The sequence below is a fragment of the Phocoena sinus genome, chromosome 2, assembly GCF_008692025.1.
Source record: "Phocoena sinus isolate mPhoSin1 chromosome 2, mPhoSin1.pri, whole genome shotgun sequence".
Taxonomy (NCBI): Eukaryota; Metazoa; Chordata; class Mammalia; order Artiodactyla; family Phocoenidae; genus Phocoena; species Phocoena sinus.
In genome coordinates, this window is record NC_045764.1 from 113,829,177 (window position 1) to 113,844,180 (window position 15,004).

A 15,004-nucleotide genomic window follows, 5' to 3' on the forward strand; every position below is an offset into this window, starting at 1 on the left:
CATAAAAGAAGAGATTGACAGAAATAGTTAAATAGACATTCATTAAAATGAATGAATACCTAGAAAAATTTTTTTTAAAGTATTTAAGTATTACTAAAAAAATAAATCTCACCTGAAAGAACTCATATTTTAAAATGAAAATGCAATCTTAAAATGTTCAAATTAGTCAATCAATTTTATTATGTCAGACAATAAAGTTCTATCAATTAAAGGGCAATTCAAAAGCATTTAAAATATAACTAATATTTTGAATTAAAAACAGATACTCACCAAGTGGAGCTTTGAGAAAACGCCGCTCAATGCCCTGCTCTATTTGAAAGAGTGCCATTGCAAGATAATGAACCACGTTGCTCACTGACTGCGGTGTACTTGCATTAGTTGAGACAGTACTTGGAGATTCTGTTTTTATGCCCAAAAGTCTACAATTAAAACAGTGAGGACAGCGATTATCTTATTCCCCATAGCACCACACATAAAGTTTTGTTAAGAGCAAGTCTTCAATCGAATCCACAAAATAAAGAATAGGCAATTAAGGAATACTTGAAAAATATTCCCAGTTTAAATGTGTCATATCTACAGCCACATATAACAAGGATCTCACACGCAGGGGTGCAGGTACAGTGACTCACAGTATTCTCTCTCCTCCCAGTAACTCAGAATATGATTGATAAGGCTGGGCTAAGAATTCTTTCTCTGAAGCAAACTTGAATAAGTAGAGAGTACTGTACAAAGCAAGCCAGTTCCATCTTTCAGAGAATTTTTAAATTTCGGGTAAGGCATTTACTAATACAAATTATCTTTCAGCTTTCTTTCCTAAACCATAGGTCTTTCTGCTGATTTTCAAAAGTACATATATATATTTCAAACTATGATTACCTTCAAGGTCTTATATGTTGAAGAAATCTTGGAAACAGAATAAAAGAATAAAATTATATTTATATTTGTCATAAAAACTTCCCATCAAAGTATATATCTAATATTTTAACCAATGGTTGTATTTTCTTTTTCCATTTATCATTAATTTTCAGATTATTTCATACTTTTCTATGTTGTGCTATAAAGATCATATTCACACAAAAGAAACTGAAGAGTTTTACAGTACTTAAAAACACTATTAGGTGAAACTTGAATCCACTTATCATCCAAATGCTTACTTGTATCTGTGTAAGAAATAGTTTCCCTTAACCTCTTAAGAGTTCTCATAAGCTAATAGGAAAGGGAGATAAAAACATGAATCAAGAGCTAAACTATCAAGTCATTTAAGGTCATTAGGTAGCACAGAAACAAGGGCAAATATCGAGAGGAGGGAAGGTGGATGAGACAAAGCTTAGGGGAAAGGTTTCAGAGAGGACCTTAAGCGATAAGTATCTCAGGCAGCTTATCTCTGTTTCTCGTGCTTCAACTTTTACTTATAGCTGTCTCCTAACTAACCAGTTTCTTCGCCTCCAATCTTACTCCCTTTGCAATAAATCTCCATGCTGCAGCTAAAATGATCATCAGAATGGACTTGAGGACCTGGGGAGGGGGAAGGGTAAGCTGGGACGAAGTGAGAGAGTGGCACGGACTTATATATACACTACCAAACGTAAAATAGATAGCTAGTGGGAAGCAGCCGCATAGCACAGGGAGATCAGCTCGGTGCTTTGTGACCACCTAGCGGGGTGGGATAGGGAGGGTGGGAGGGAGACGTAAGAGGGAGGAGATACGGGGATGTATGTATATGTATAGCTGATTCACTTTGCTATAAAGCAGAAACTAACACACCATTGTAAAGCAATTATACTCCAATAAAGATGTTAAAAAAAAAAAAGTACAAGCTCATTCACTCAAAGCCTTTGGTATAATGTCTTCCCGCCCAGTCTCATATCCTTTCCACCTTTAGGTCTCAGGTTCACAGTCACTTCCTCTTGCACTTCCTTTGCTGTTTTCCATATTCTACCAAGATAAGAAGCTCTCCTATGTGTTACATTTGCATTGGGTACTTACTACCAGAACTCTGACCCTGTTCTATAATTGTTAGCTTAATGTCTCTCCACCATTTCCTTCCAGACAATAAAACTTATCCTTAAGGGCAGATACTATCCAAAATAACTCTGAAAAAGTAAAAGTATCTGTCTATAGATAAATAGGTTCTGATTAATGGCTCAAATAATATTTTAGTCTATTACAGTTTACTAAGTTTTCCTACAGAAAAGACAAATGGATAGTGTAAAGCTACTTTCTGAAATTAATAAAACCTTAAGTTCAAAGAGTTTTTAAAAACTTGAGTAACTATCAATATCATTATCCTAACAAGGTGTCTTTCAGCTGCTTTAGTACTAAGTGGAGTGACAGAGAACCTGCGGTTTAGCAAAATCATCACTTCAGTGGTTACAAATATTAAGGTCCTCACAATAAGATTTTAAAACAATTTTTTGAAGAAAAAGAAACATTTACTTAAAAAAAAAGTATAAAATGGCAAGGAAAAGTGATGATTACTTTAGAAAATCCTTTTTGTACCTGTCTTTTACTATGACCTTTGCTTGCTCATCAATTTCCATCTCCTCTACATCTTCATTCACAGTTTTAATTATACCATTTTCCTTATTTTCCTCATTTAACAGCTCATACCGTCCACTTTCTAATGCTGATCTCCAGATGTTTCGGTCTGTAACCTGTAACAAAAACCAAATTTACTAACCCTGAAAAATGACATATACTGTTCCTAAGAAGCATGAGGTTCAATGTACATATGAAAAAGTCATGAATATTCTAGAACAGATTGTGAATCAAAAGGGGATCTAAAAATAAGGTTACTAAGTGGCCAAAATGGAATTCATATCATTCATAGATGGAAGCTTTAATACCTTACTCTCTATATAGTGAAATCATAAACAATTCTAAGATTGGTCACCTGACAGTAGCAAAAAAGTGACAGATGATAGCAAAGGAATGAACAGAACACACATACCAAGCATGAATTACTTACAGATTTTAAAAAGGTAACAAAGAAACCAATAAACAAACCAGACTCAGCAGAGGAGGCAGGAGCTAGTCAAGGAAGAAGAAAATATCCTTACACATTTCAACATCTCGGATGAAAATGCCATAAAACAGATACTTTTTAAACACCAAAAGTTAATATTAAAAAAGGTCAATTATGTTCATTAAATTCTGTTTAAGAAAGCAGATAGTCATATAGCATATTTAAGAAAGATTTCTATCTATATATAAACAATTTGATACAGGGGAATAAAGTTAGTTTTCATAAAAAAATATATCACTTCCTGGTATTTATTCAGAACACACATGCCTTGACTATATCAAATAAATTAACAAATATGGCCAAAATTCTGGTAATTAGGCAAATTTAAAATGGGAACAGGGACAAACCTTGATTGCTCCTAATGTTCCTTGGTAAATTCTGTCTTCAATATCCAAAAGAAAATCTCTCAGCCTCAACTCAAGCTGCCTTTCTGCAGACATCTGAGATGGATCATATGCATTGGAGGATCTTCCCCGACTATATGTAGGTTTGCTATCAGTTTGAGGTTTGTCTGAAATAGTTATCAAATATCTTTATTATTATCTCATTAAAAAATACAATTACCCATCTGACTGTATGATTGTGAGACAATGGATATAAAAACACTCAGTAAATCCTCAAGTGCGGGGGTGGGGGGGAAGGAGAAAATGTTTGCACACTGTTTATCTGATAAGTGATTTGTATCTAGAATATGTAAAGAACTCTTACAACTCAATAAAAAGACAAATAATACAATTAAAAAATGAGCAAAGGATCTGAACATGCTTTTCTTTCTTTCTTTTTTTTTGGCTGTGTCGCGAGGCTCGCGGGATCTTAGTTTGCCAACCAGGGGCCCACAACAGTGAAAGCTCTGAGTCCTAACCACTGGACCGCCAGGGAATTCCCCTGAACACACTTCATATCAGACCATATCTTCCTTAAAGAAGATATACAAATGGCCAATAAGACCATGCAAAGATGCTCAAGATCATTAGTCATTTGGGAAATACACATCAAAACCACAATGAGATACCACTTCACACCTCTAGAATGGCTAGAATCAAAAAGTCAGATAATAACAAGTGTTGACAGGGACATGGAGAAACTTTAACCCTCAATATAAAATGGTAAGCCACTTTAGGAAACAGTCTGGAAGTTCCTCAAATGATTAAACAGAATTACCATATGATCTAGTAATTTCACTCTTAGGTATATACCCAAGAGAAATGAAAACATGTGTCAGCAAAAATCTGTACACAAATGTTTATAGCAGCATTATCCGTAATAGCCAAGAGGTGGAAACAACAGAAATGTCCATCAACTAACGTATGGATAAGTAAAATATAGTATACAATGAACATTAATTGGCCATAAAAGGGAATGAAGTACAACTTAAATGAACCTTGAAAACATTATGCTAAGTGAAAGAAGTCAATCACAAAAGACCATATACTATATGATACCAGTCATATAAAATATTCAAACAAGGAAATTTACAGTAACAGAAAATAGATTTGTGGTTGCTTAGGTCTACAGGGGTGGCAGCTAAAGGGTATGGGATTTCTTTCTGAGATGATGAAAATGTTCTAAAATTGACTGTGTGATGGTTGCACATATCTAAGAATATACAAAAAAACCACTGAATTGTACACTTTAAATGGGTGAATTGTACAGTGTTATGAATTAAAATCTCAGCTTTAAAGCTGTTAAAGAATTGTGATCAACAGTTTTTAATCCTGAAGAGAATTAAAGTAGTCATGGTAATAATATGACCCTAAATTTAAGAGTTCTCTACCTAGAAAATTTCATTTACACCTATAAATGCCTTACTGCTTTCTCTTATCTGTCATCAATAGACCAGTCATCAAATAAGAAATATTGCTACCTGATCTGTCCTTGCAGCCCACCTCCAAAGGCGTGATCACTAATGGAACCTGTCCCTGGACCCTCAGCCAAAACCTTTAGTGAGTGAACTCACTCATTATTAGATCTCAAAAACCAATGGTAACCTTAGTGCCTCAGGTATTCAATCTACTGATCAAGGAATGAGATCAGGAAGAGTACATAACTTCTCACATTGTCAGCTGTGTTTCTCATAATCCAAATGGAAGCCAGTGGAATCTAGAAAACCTTATTTCTCTAACTGGCAAACTTTCCCTAACTTAGGAACTGAGAGCATAGTCCAAATGAAAGAGAAGTTGTTTTAAACACAGCTCTAATAGTTTGAAAAATGTTTAATCCTGAGCCAGAGATTATTGGGAAAGAAAAATAAAGGAAATAGGTTCCATTGAAAATTTACCTGAAAAATGAAACTTCTCTTCAGAAAAACGGGCTAGCTGTGCACATATTCTGCGTTTCTCTTGCAACAAAGTTTCTTTTAAAGCACTTTCTCTATGTCCTCTAGAATTAAGAGCTTCAATAAGCTGGTCCAGCTGTTCACAAGAACTGTAAAAGCACCACCGATTTGGCTTATGCACTGGTTTTGGCAGCTGCACAGAATCATCACACGGACCTTGGTCAATGCTGGAGGTAGATTCAGACATCAAAGAATCTCCAGTTTTAGTGGATACCTGAGGATCTTGAGGCTGTACATTATCCTGAAATGATGAAGATCTAGGCAACAGCATGTCTTCAGTGAGACCAGAATAATCCTCTTCAATAAACAATCCAGGAATAGAAGGGAAAATCCAATACCGCCTATACATGCGGTCGCGGCCCAAGGGAAAGATATTGGTACATGCTATGGCACTTTGGATTTTTTCTAAGAGCTCTTTCTCTTTTCGTTGGTGTTCCTGTTTTAAAGCTTCTTCCTCATCAGCAGTAAGAGGCTCTCTTGTTACACAGTTGACTTCTTCTTGCCTTGTACATTCTTTAAATCCATTTTGTCCCCTTTTCCCTATAATCGAAAACAACCTTTGATCACCATCATCATACTTTAAATTTTCATTAGAAAAATATGATACAAGCTACCCCAAGTTACTATACGTTTTGGACTAAACTGTATGCGCCACCCCCCATACCCCCAATTCATAGGTTGAAGTTCTAAACCCCAGTGTGACTGAATTTGGAGACAGGGCCTTTAACGAGGTGATTAAGGTTAAATGAGATCATAAGGGCAGGGCCCTAATCCGACAGGACTGGTGTCTTTAAGGAAGAGAGACCAGAGCTCCCTCTCCACTTGTGGGCACAGAGGAAAGGTCATGTGAGGACACAGTGAGAAGGTGCTATCACCAGCTGAGAGAGGCCTCACCAGAAATCAACCCTGCTTGATCAACCCACCTTGATCTTGTACTTCCAGCCTCCAGAACTGTGATGAAATTAATTTGTTGTTTAAGCCACCCAGTCTGTAGTATTTTGTTATGGCAGCATAAATAGACTAATATACTATGTTAATAAGAAACTGACACACTTAAATATAAAGGGACACACAAAAATCTTCCATCTCCATACTGGAGAGTGTGGGCACAGTCTGTTAGTTATTTTGCACCATACATTCAGTCCTTCGTCTAAGGCAGGAGTCAGCAAACTACTTTTGTAAAGGGCTAGCTAGTAAATATTTTAAGCTGTGTGGGTCATATGGTTTTTGTCACAGCTACTCAACTCTGCCACTGTAGCATGAAAGCAGCCATAGACAATACGTAAATGAATGAGCATGGCTATATTCAATAAAACTTTATTTATGGTCACTGAGTCTGAATTTCATGTAATTTTCACTTCACAAAATATCATTCTTCACAAAATTTTTTCAACTATTTAAAACTGTAAAAACTCTTTTTAGCTCATGGGTAATACTGAAACAGGGGGCAGGGCAGATTTGGCCAATGGGCTATAGTTTACTAACCTTTGCTTTAAGGTAACAGAACCCTTAATTATTAGGCACCTAGCAATCCAAAAGAAGGACAACATTTCCCAGACCCTCTCTCCCTAGTAAACATGGCTACATTAGAAACTACTGGTCAAAGAGGTGGGAGCGGAAGCATTATATGTAACCTCTGGGTTATGCCTCTTTTTCTTCTTTCCCTCTTCCAACTAGATAGAATGGAGACAAGGTGATAAATCATTTTGGAACATGAGGATGGCAGCAAAACCCTAAGGATGACAGTACCAACAAGACAGAAGGAGCCTGGATTCCTGGTGACCTGCCTGGACTTTTATGCTATGTTGAAGAATTAGACTTCTCTCTTGTTTCAGTCACTGTCATATTGCTTAAATGGTTGGGGAGTGTTTCTTCTTTCTATTTCTTTTGCCTGAAAGAGTTTGTGTAAGATTGGAATTATCTGCTTCTTTAAAATTTGGCAGAATTCACCATAAAGTTGCCTAGGACTGATGTTTTCCTTACAGGAAGGCTTTTAATATGAATTCAAAATCTTTAATGGTTTAGGACGATTCACATTTTAAATTTTTTCTTCAATCCATTTTTATAATTTGCACTTTTCTAGGATTTTGCTCCTTTTTGGCCTCTATTTTCAAATTTACTGCTATAAAATTGTTATGTTATCCCCTTATCTTTATTTTTATTTATTTATTTTTTTGCGGTATGCGGCCCTCACTGTTGTGGCCTCTCCCGTTGCAGAGCACAGGCTCCGGACGTGCAGGCTCAGCGGCCACAGCTCACGGGCCCAGCTGCTCCGCAGCATGTGGGATCCTCCCGCACCGGGGCATGAACCCGTGTCCCCTGCATCGGCAGGCGGACTCTCAACCACTGCGCCACCAGGGAAGCCCCCCCACTTATCTTTAAATTTCTGCTCCATCTGTAGTTATGTTGTTTCCATTTTTAGTCCTAATTTTTTGTTGTGACCCCCCCCAAATCAATTTCAACAACGGTTTATCCAGTTTGTGACTTTTTCAAAGAACAAACTTTTGGCTCTACTGCAGTTTTATCTTCTATTAATTTCTACTCATATCTACTGTTTCCTTATATTTGGGGAGATTATTCCAGTTTCTACCTCTGACTTCTTAAATGAATGCCTAGCTCAATTTGCCTTTCTTCTTTCTTAATTTGTATTAAAGCTATATAAATTTTCCTTTAAGTGGAGGGACTGTATCCAACAAGTGTTAATATGCAGTATTAACTGGTTTTAAATATTTTCTAATTTCCATTAGGGTTTCTCCTTTGACCCATTACTCGGAAGTTTGTTTTAAACTCTAATAATATGAGGTTTATTTGCTTTGGATTTCTAAATCAATTGCATTGTAATCAGACAGTACAGCCTCCATGATACAAGAGATTTTCTGTCTACTTACAATAACCATTTAGAAAATAAAGCAAAAAAAAAAAAAAGATACCATCCAAATTAGAGGCACAGAATAAACTTAAGGATCTCCTTTAATAGTTATCAAATGAAGATGGTTAGAGATCCTCAGAAGTAATTTGTACCAAGCTTTCAAAAAAATGTATTTCCTTTGATCCAGCAATTTATGAAATTATTTTAAGGCAGCAGAGATATCCATTCCCATCAATATGACACCAATTACAAGCATTACTGATCTCTTGTACCTCTAGCAACTAAGAGGCATTCAGTGCATGTCAAATGAGTATGTTATAGAATAGAAATTTCTATTTGGTCAATATAAAGTAGTAAATATGAAAACTCAACTAACACACCTTGAAATCTCAAATGGAAGCAATCTAATATATATTTCAGAATAGTGAATTAATAAAATGCCTTATCAATTAAAAGCAAGCAAGAATGCCCTTAAGAAATTCTGTATTACCCCTTCTGCTTCTTTTATGTGATCCTGGGTCATCTTCATCCTCAGTAACTGTGTCTTGATCTTGTTCCTTTTGCTCTATTTCTTTGCCCTCAGTGCTAGTATCAAAATCTTCCCTTTCTTCTTCCCTTAAGGATGAAAACAAAAATTATATTCATTAATGAATATATAATTCCATTCATGAAATATTTACTGCCTGTGTATGAAGTACCAGGCATTATGCTTAGGAAGTAGTGAACGAGATAACACAGAGTTTACAGTCTTGCAGAGAAAACAGATAATTATATAAATCATTGTAAAATTAAAATATGTAATAAATACTAAAAAAGGAGAAGTTCAAAATGCTATGAAAGCATTTCCAGGAGAACCAAATCTAGTCTCAGGGATCAAGAGAGGCTTGCTTAAAGAAGTGACATTTAAACTGCGAGACTATGGAGACTGGGGATGGGTAAGGCGGCAGGTAAGGAGAAATCTTCATTTTTAGCAGAGGGGATAACATGCTAAGGCACTGAGCTCAAGGGAAAAGGAAGGAGCTTATAATTTTGAGAAGGTGTAAACAAAAAAGAAGTAATTGAAGATATGAATGAGAAAAAGCAGGGCTAGGTCATACTGGGCCTTGTAAGGCATAATTCAAAAAGCAATGGGAAAAAAAAGTAATGGGAAAAAAGTGGACGAGTTTAGAAAAGGGAAATGACATGATTAGAAGGCACTTTTGCTGCTATGTGGAAAATCATCTGAGAGAGAAAGCAGATGAGGGGAGACCAGTAAAGAGGTCACTGTAATAGTCCAGGTAACTGGCTGGGAGGTGATGGTGGCTCAGAGTATAAAGGAGATAAATAGACAAAGAGTGGAGGAGAGACGCAGACAAACTTCAGATATAATAAGTAGGAAGAATGAACACAATATGTTTAATCCACTATATTATCCAAATCAAAACTAAAGTTGTATGAAACCTGAGTTAATTCTACCATTTATGTTCTACATTCAAAGACAGTTTTGTAAACTCAAATGTATTCAGGAACCAGAGAGATAATGTAAACGAGTGAGGCTAGATGAGTACAAAAAATATGAAGTGGTGGGATCTGTAACTGCCTATTTTCCCTTTGTAATAATTTAAGATATCACAAGGAAAAAAAATTTGTAACTATGTGAGGTGATGAATATTAATGAAACTATGGTAATCATTTCACAATATATGCATGTATCAAATCATTGTTTTGTACATCTTAAATGAATACAATACTTTATATCAATTACATCTCAATATAATTGGAAAAAGTTTACAAAATGTAAAAAAAATTGAGATATAATTCACATACCATAAAAATCACCATTTTAAAGTGTACAGTTCAGTGGTTTTTAGTAATATTAACAAGGTTATATAACCATTGCCTCTATCTAATTCCAGAACATTTTCACCATCCCAAAAGAAAAACCACATAGCCATTTTCAGTTCCTCTTCCCCCAATGCCCCTGGTAACCACTCATCTACTTTCTGCTATGGATTTGCCTATTCTGGACTTTTCCTATAAATGCACTCATATAACACATGGCCTTTTGTGACTAGCTTCTTTCACTTAGCATAAGGTGTTCATCCATGTTGTAGCATGTATCAGAATTCCATTCCTTTTATTGCTGAATAACATTCTGCTATATGGATGTACCACAGAAGGAATATATCATTTTGTTTATCTATTCATCAATTGATAGACGTTTGGGTTGTTACCATTTTTTGGCTATTAAGAATAATGCTGCTATGAACTTTCGTGTATACATTTTTAAGTGAATGCATGTTCTTAATTCTCTTGGGTATATACCTAGGAGTGGAACTGCTGGTCACATGGTAACATATGGTTTAAACTGTTTGATGAACTGCCAAACTTGGTCCAAAGCAGCCACACCATTTTACACATCCCTGTGAGCAATGTATGAGAGTTCTAATTCTTTCATATTCTCACCAACATATGTTACTGTCCCTCAGTTGAATTATAGCCGTCCTAGTAAGCGTGAAGTAGTATCTCATTGTGGTTTTGATATACGTTTCCCTAATGACTAATGATGTTGAGCATCTTTTTATGAGCTTCATGTATATCTTCTTCGGAGAAATGTCCATTAAAATCCTTTGCCCATTTTTTAAATTGGGCTGTCTTTTTACTGTCGAGTTGTATGAGTTCTTTATATATTCTGGACATCAGATATATGATTTGCAAAATTTTTCTCCCATTCTCTGGGCTGCTGTTTTTACTTTCTTGATAGTGTTCTTTGAAGCACAAAAGTTTTCAAATTTGGTGAAGTCTATCTATTTTTTCTTTGGTTGCTTGTACTTTAGGTGTCATATCTATTAACTTTCTTAAGGTATCCAAATAAATTCCTTAAAGTATTACTGATGGCCATATAAAATACAACTGATGCAAGTTTGTGACCTATGATCTTAAGATGTAATAGGTATTTTTACATGAAAGTATAATCAAAAGTCAATACACTAAATCTGGAATACTGAGATTTTTAGAACTTCCTTGGCAGATTTTATTTAAAAATTATTATTTCTGCTAAATTTGAATATGATTTGCCATCTACAGTATGGGGAAAATTCCAACTTGTCTTCACAGCCAATCTTCATCCCTAATATGCTGAAATGCAATGAAATACTTAGGCGGTCACTAAATTATTTAAGATGCTGACATCTTCTCCCTACACCTACCAAAAGCTCCAATCTCATCTCTATTCCTTAAAAGGCTTGAAGGAGCTCTGTAAACACAGTGTACAACTGTGATGATGATGGTGGAGAGGAGAGATCCTACTAGTAATGCTAGAAACTGGTTAACAATAGCCTATTGAAAGTTTTCTGGGAAATTATAATTTATAACATTAATTCTATGAGAAAATGAGTTCTAGATTTCCTGGAAGTGCTTTTTTTTTCTTTTTAAACATAACACATGTATATCTGAGGACTGTCTGTATGTAAATTTCATAGGCTTGCTGACACTATTATATGTTTTCTAAAAATTTTGAAAGCATTTTAGAGTCTAAGGTGCTGATTTTTATCCTTTATGTGATCCAGATAAGCAGTGTAATTCAAACCATACCCAATAGGTGTATCTGCAACTGAGTTTCTTTGCTCATCTTCCTTTAGTTTTTCTTGTTTCTCCTTCATTTTTTGTTCTTGCTCCTTAAGTTTTTCTTCTTTCCTTTTACGAATTCTGAAAGTTAAAATAAAATATTATAGTCTATCTGATACTTTTAACTTTTAGTATCTTGCCTTTAATCATAAAATTATAGAAAACGCTCCAAATGTTATCACAAAACCATAAAGTAATCTATTCATAACCTCTCAGTGTGAGCCAGTGCCACACTGCAGCCCAACATGGTTTCAGATGCAAAGAAATAAACAACTTTCATTAGCACAACTGACTATAATTATTTCTTACCTAGCAGCTGCTTCTTCCCTCTCTTTTCGATGTTGTTCTGCTTTCAACTCCCGAAACTCCTGCTTTGCCTGTCGTAATATGTCAACATAATCTTCAATGAAATCCCTAGTAGAAACTAGGGTCAGTAGTTTCCCACAGAGAGCATGAAGTATCTTCATTTTTTCTCCTGTCAAAAATTGGTAAATAACTTCTGGATTATCAATGATAAGAAAAATTTTAATTTGTGGCTCAATGTGAAAATGTTTAATAAAGACGAGGGAAAAGTTTCTTAGGATCAAACATGCCAGTGGCATGTATGGAAAAAAAGCAACTTTGAATCCAATTAACAGTTATGTGATAGACAAGGCATTTCAAATACTAATGACTACCTTATATACTAATTAAACAGACATGAAAAATTTTCTAATTGCAAAGAATTAATTTTCAAGTTTTAATTTTCAGGCTCATGTATGAAGTTCAAATCAAAACTAAGTTATAACCACATGAATTAAAAAAAAAAGGCAATACGCAAATTGCTACTCTGAAAAGACTGCACAAAACACTACTATAAATTATAAAAATTATATGAATGTTAGATCAACTATATCTCAATAAAAAAATTTTTTTAACTATATGAATCTTAGGAATTAGGTACTCATTAAATTCAATTCTATATATTTGTACATTATAATTTTTTATTTAGAAAAGGAAGGGAAAAATAACTTCGTCTTATTTTTATATATTGTGCCTCATATGTAAAACTGAGGCACAAACACTCAAGTGAATATTAGAATTTTGCAGCTACAGCTTAAATTTCTGATATACTAATAAGTAAAAGTGAAAGCTAGCTACTTCTCACTTATCCTTCTAAACTTGGTAGATGTAGTAAACTAACCACAATTTGTTTGTTTTTTTTCTTTTTGGCCTCACCACGCAGCACGTGGGATCCTAGTCCCCAACCAGGGATTGAACCCACACACCCCGCAGTGGAAGCACGGAGCCCTAACCACTGGACTGCCAGGGAAGTCCCCCATAAATTTTTAAAGTAATAGAAAATCCAAATAGAAAAAGCAACAGTAGTTAATTTACATCACTGTATTCCAACAATTTTTTTTCAAGACTGCTTTCTCTCTTTTTTTAAAAAAAATAAATGTATCTGTTTATTTTTGGCTGTGTTGGGTCTTTGTTGCTGTGCGCGGGCTTTCTCTAGTTGCGGCGAGCGGAAGCTACTCTTCATTGCGGTGCGTGGGCTTCTCATTGGGGTGGCTTCTCTTGTTGTGGAGCACGGGCTCTAAGTGTGCAGGCTTCAGTAGTTGTGACACGCGGGCTCAGCAGTTGTGGCGCACGGGCTTAGTTGCTCCACAGCATGTGGGATCTTCCCGGATCAGGGCTCGAACCCGTGTCCCCTGCATTAGCAGGTGGATTCTTAACCACTGTGTCACCAAGGAAATCCCTCTCCTCTTTTAAAACTGAGTATCACCTAAAATTTTCTCATCAGCTACCGAGTTTTCTGGGCGTAAGAGGATAAGAGGGTAGGAAGTAGGCAGGTTATACAAATTCTAACTTGCAAAGTTTACCTGGTGTCAAATCATACACTGAAGTGCTTGACAGTTTCTTCACTAGACTGGGGTTGCTCAAACGAAGCTCCATACAGGCATCATCTGTAGCATCAAATCCTCCTCGTTTTTGATACCTGTACTTCGCATTTGCTGATGTTACATCAGCACCTGAAGCTAAGATGTGTAGTCTAAGGATTTCAGAAAGTGTGCAGCTATCAAGATCCAAGCTTTTCAAACTGCAGCCTATAGTTGTTAAAAATGATACAGTCATTTAGAATATAAACAATAAGTCCTCAGCAATGTAAAATATACCTTTATAAAAATAAAAAAGCAAACAAAAGGATAAAACCTACACATACCCTGGTGCAGCTGCGGCCATGCAGCTGCCAAAGATGCAACTGCAGACAGTGCAGATTTTGTGGGGTCTGCATCTTCATCCAAAGCCTCCGTTAAATCTTTAAGGAAATAAATACTTTATTCTAGTGCAAATCAAAGCTTGAGTATTTGGGAATAATGCCCTTTTAAAATGATGAAAGAAACAGCAAACAGCTTAACATTCCGGAACCTCAAAAGAACCAACACTAGGTACAACAAACATCCTTTACATTCTGCCTAGTATCCAACTAAAACTATAAATCCTAAGACATGCACTACACACTAATTTTTCCCTTACTTAACAGAGAGAAGACAATTTCCAAGTTACCAACAAGGTGCACATACACATTCCAAAAAAAAAAGGTAAAATACACTTTAGAATGAAAAACAAATCTCCTTGCTCAACATAACTTTAGAAAAGTCTACTTTGAAAATCAGAATCTATTTGAAGATACCCAAATCTTTTATAAATATTTTAAGATTGAATCATAACAAAGTATAAGTTGTAATCGTCACAAAACCAGCACAGAAAAAGAGCTAAAAGAACTTAAAGACAGTACTGCTGTCACTTAACCAGAGATTTATCCTCTTCATTTAAATTGCTTGTTTTTATTTTGAAAACTCACCGATCCATGAAACAATAGGAAGATATCCCTGTATTTTCTAAGTAAATTCCTTTAGCTTTGAAAACAGTGCTTAGCCTACAAATAGGACTAAAGAGCAAATCTACTGGCACAAATGTGTTTAAACCATTAGAATATATAATTATTCCTTACATACATAATAAAATTAAAGTGTCACCTATGAAAAAACTTTAAGCTGATAAAAAGCCCTTCTGTTATACCAAAGTACAGCAGACACAGCTTCAGACTAAGAGTCAGATAATGTATATTCTAGTCTTAACTCTGCCAATCCCTAGTTCCTAGTTATGTAGGCTTTAGACCAGT

At 35.5% G+C, this 15,004-nt stretch overlaps 1 protein-coding gene across 1 annotated transcript in view; it reads right to left on the reverse strand.

The window, feature by feature from the left end:
• BAZ1A (bromodomain adjacent to zinc finger domain 1A) overlaps positions 1-15,004 on the reverse strand; it is a 96,718-nt gene that overhangs the window by 20,091 nt on the left and 61,623 nt on the right. The window contains exons 13-21 of the mRNA XM_032622340.1: positions 14,042-14,137; positions 13,701-13,925; positions 12,145-12,310; positions 11,803-11,916; positions 8,720-8,844; positions 5,304-5,900; positions 3,373-3,536; positions 2,500-2,654; positions 271-419 (exon numbers count right to left, since the gene is read on the reverse strand). Of these exons, the coding sequence (XP_032478231.1) occupies positions 271-419; positions 2,500-2,654; positions 3,373-3,536; positions 5,304-5,900; positions 8,720-8,844; positions 11,803-11,916; positions 12,145-12,310; positions 13,701-13,925; positions 14,042-14,137 (1,791 nt within the window). The remainder of the gene's footprint in view (positions 1-270; positions 420-2,499; positions 2,655-3,372; positions 3,537-5,303; positions 5,901-8,719; positions 8,845-11,802; positions 11,917-12,144; positions 12,311-13,700; positions 13,926-14,041; positions 14,138-15,004) is intronic.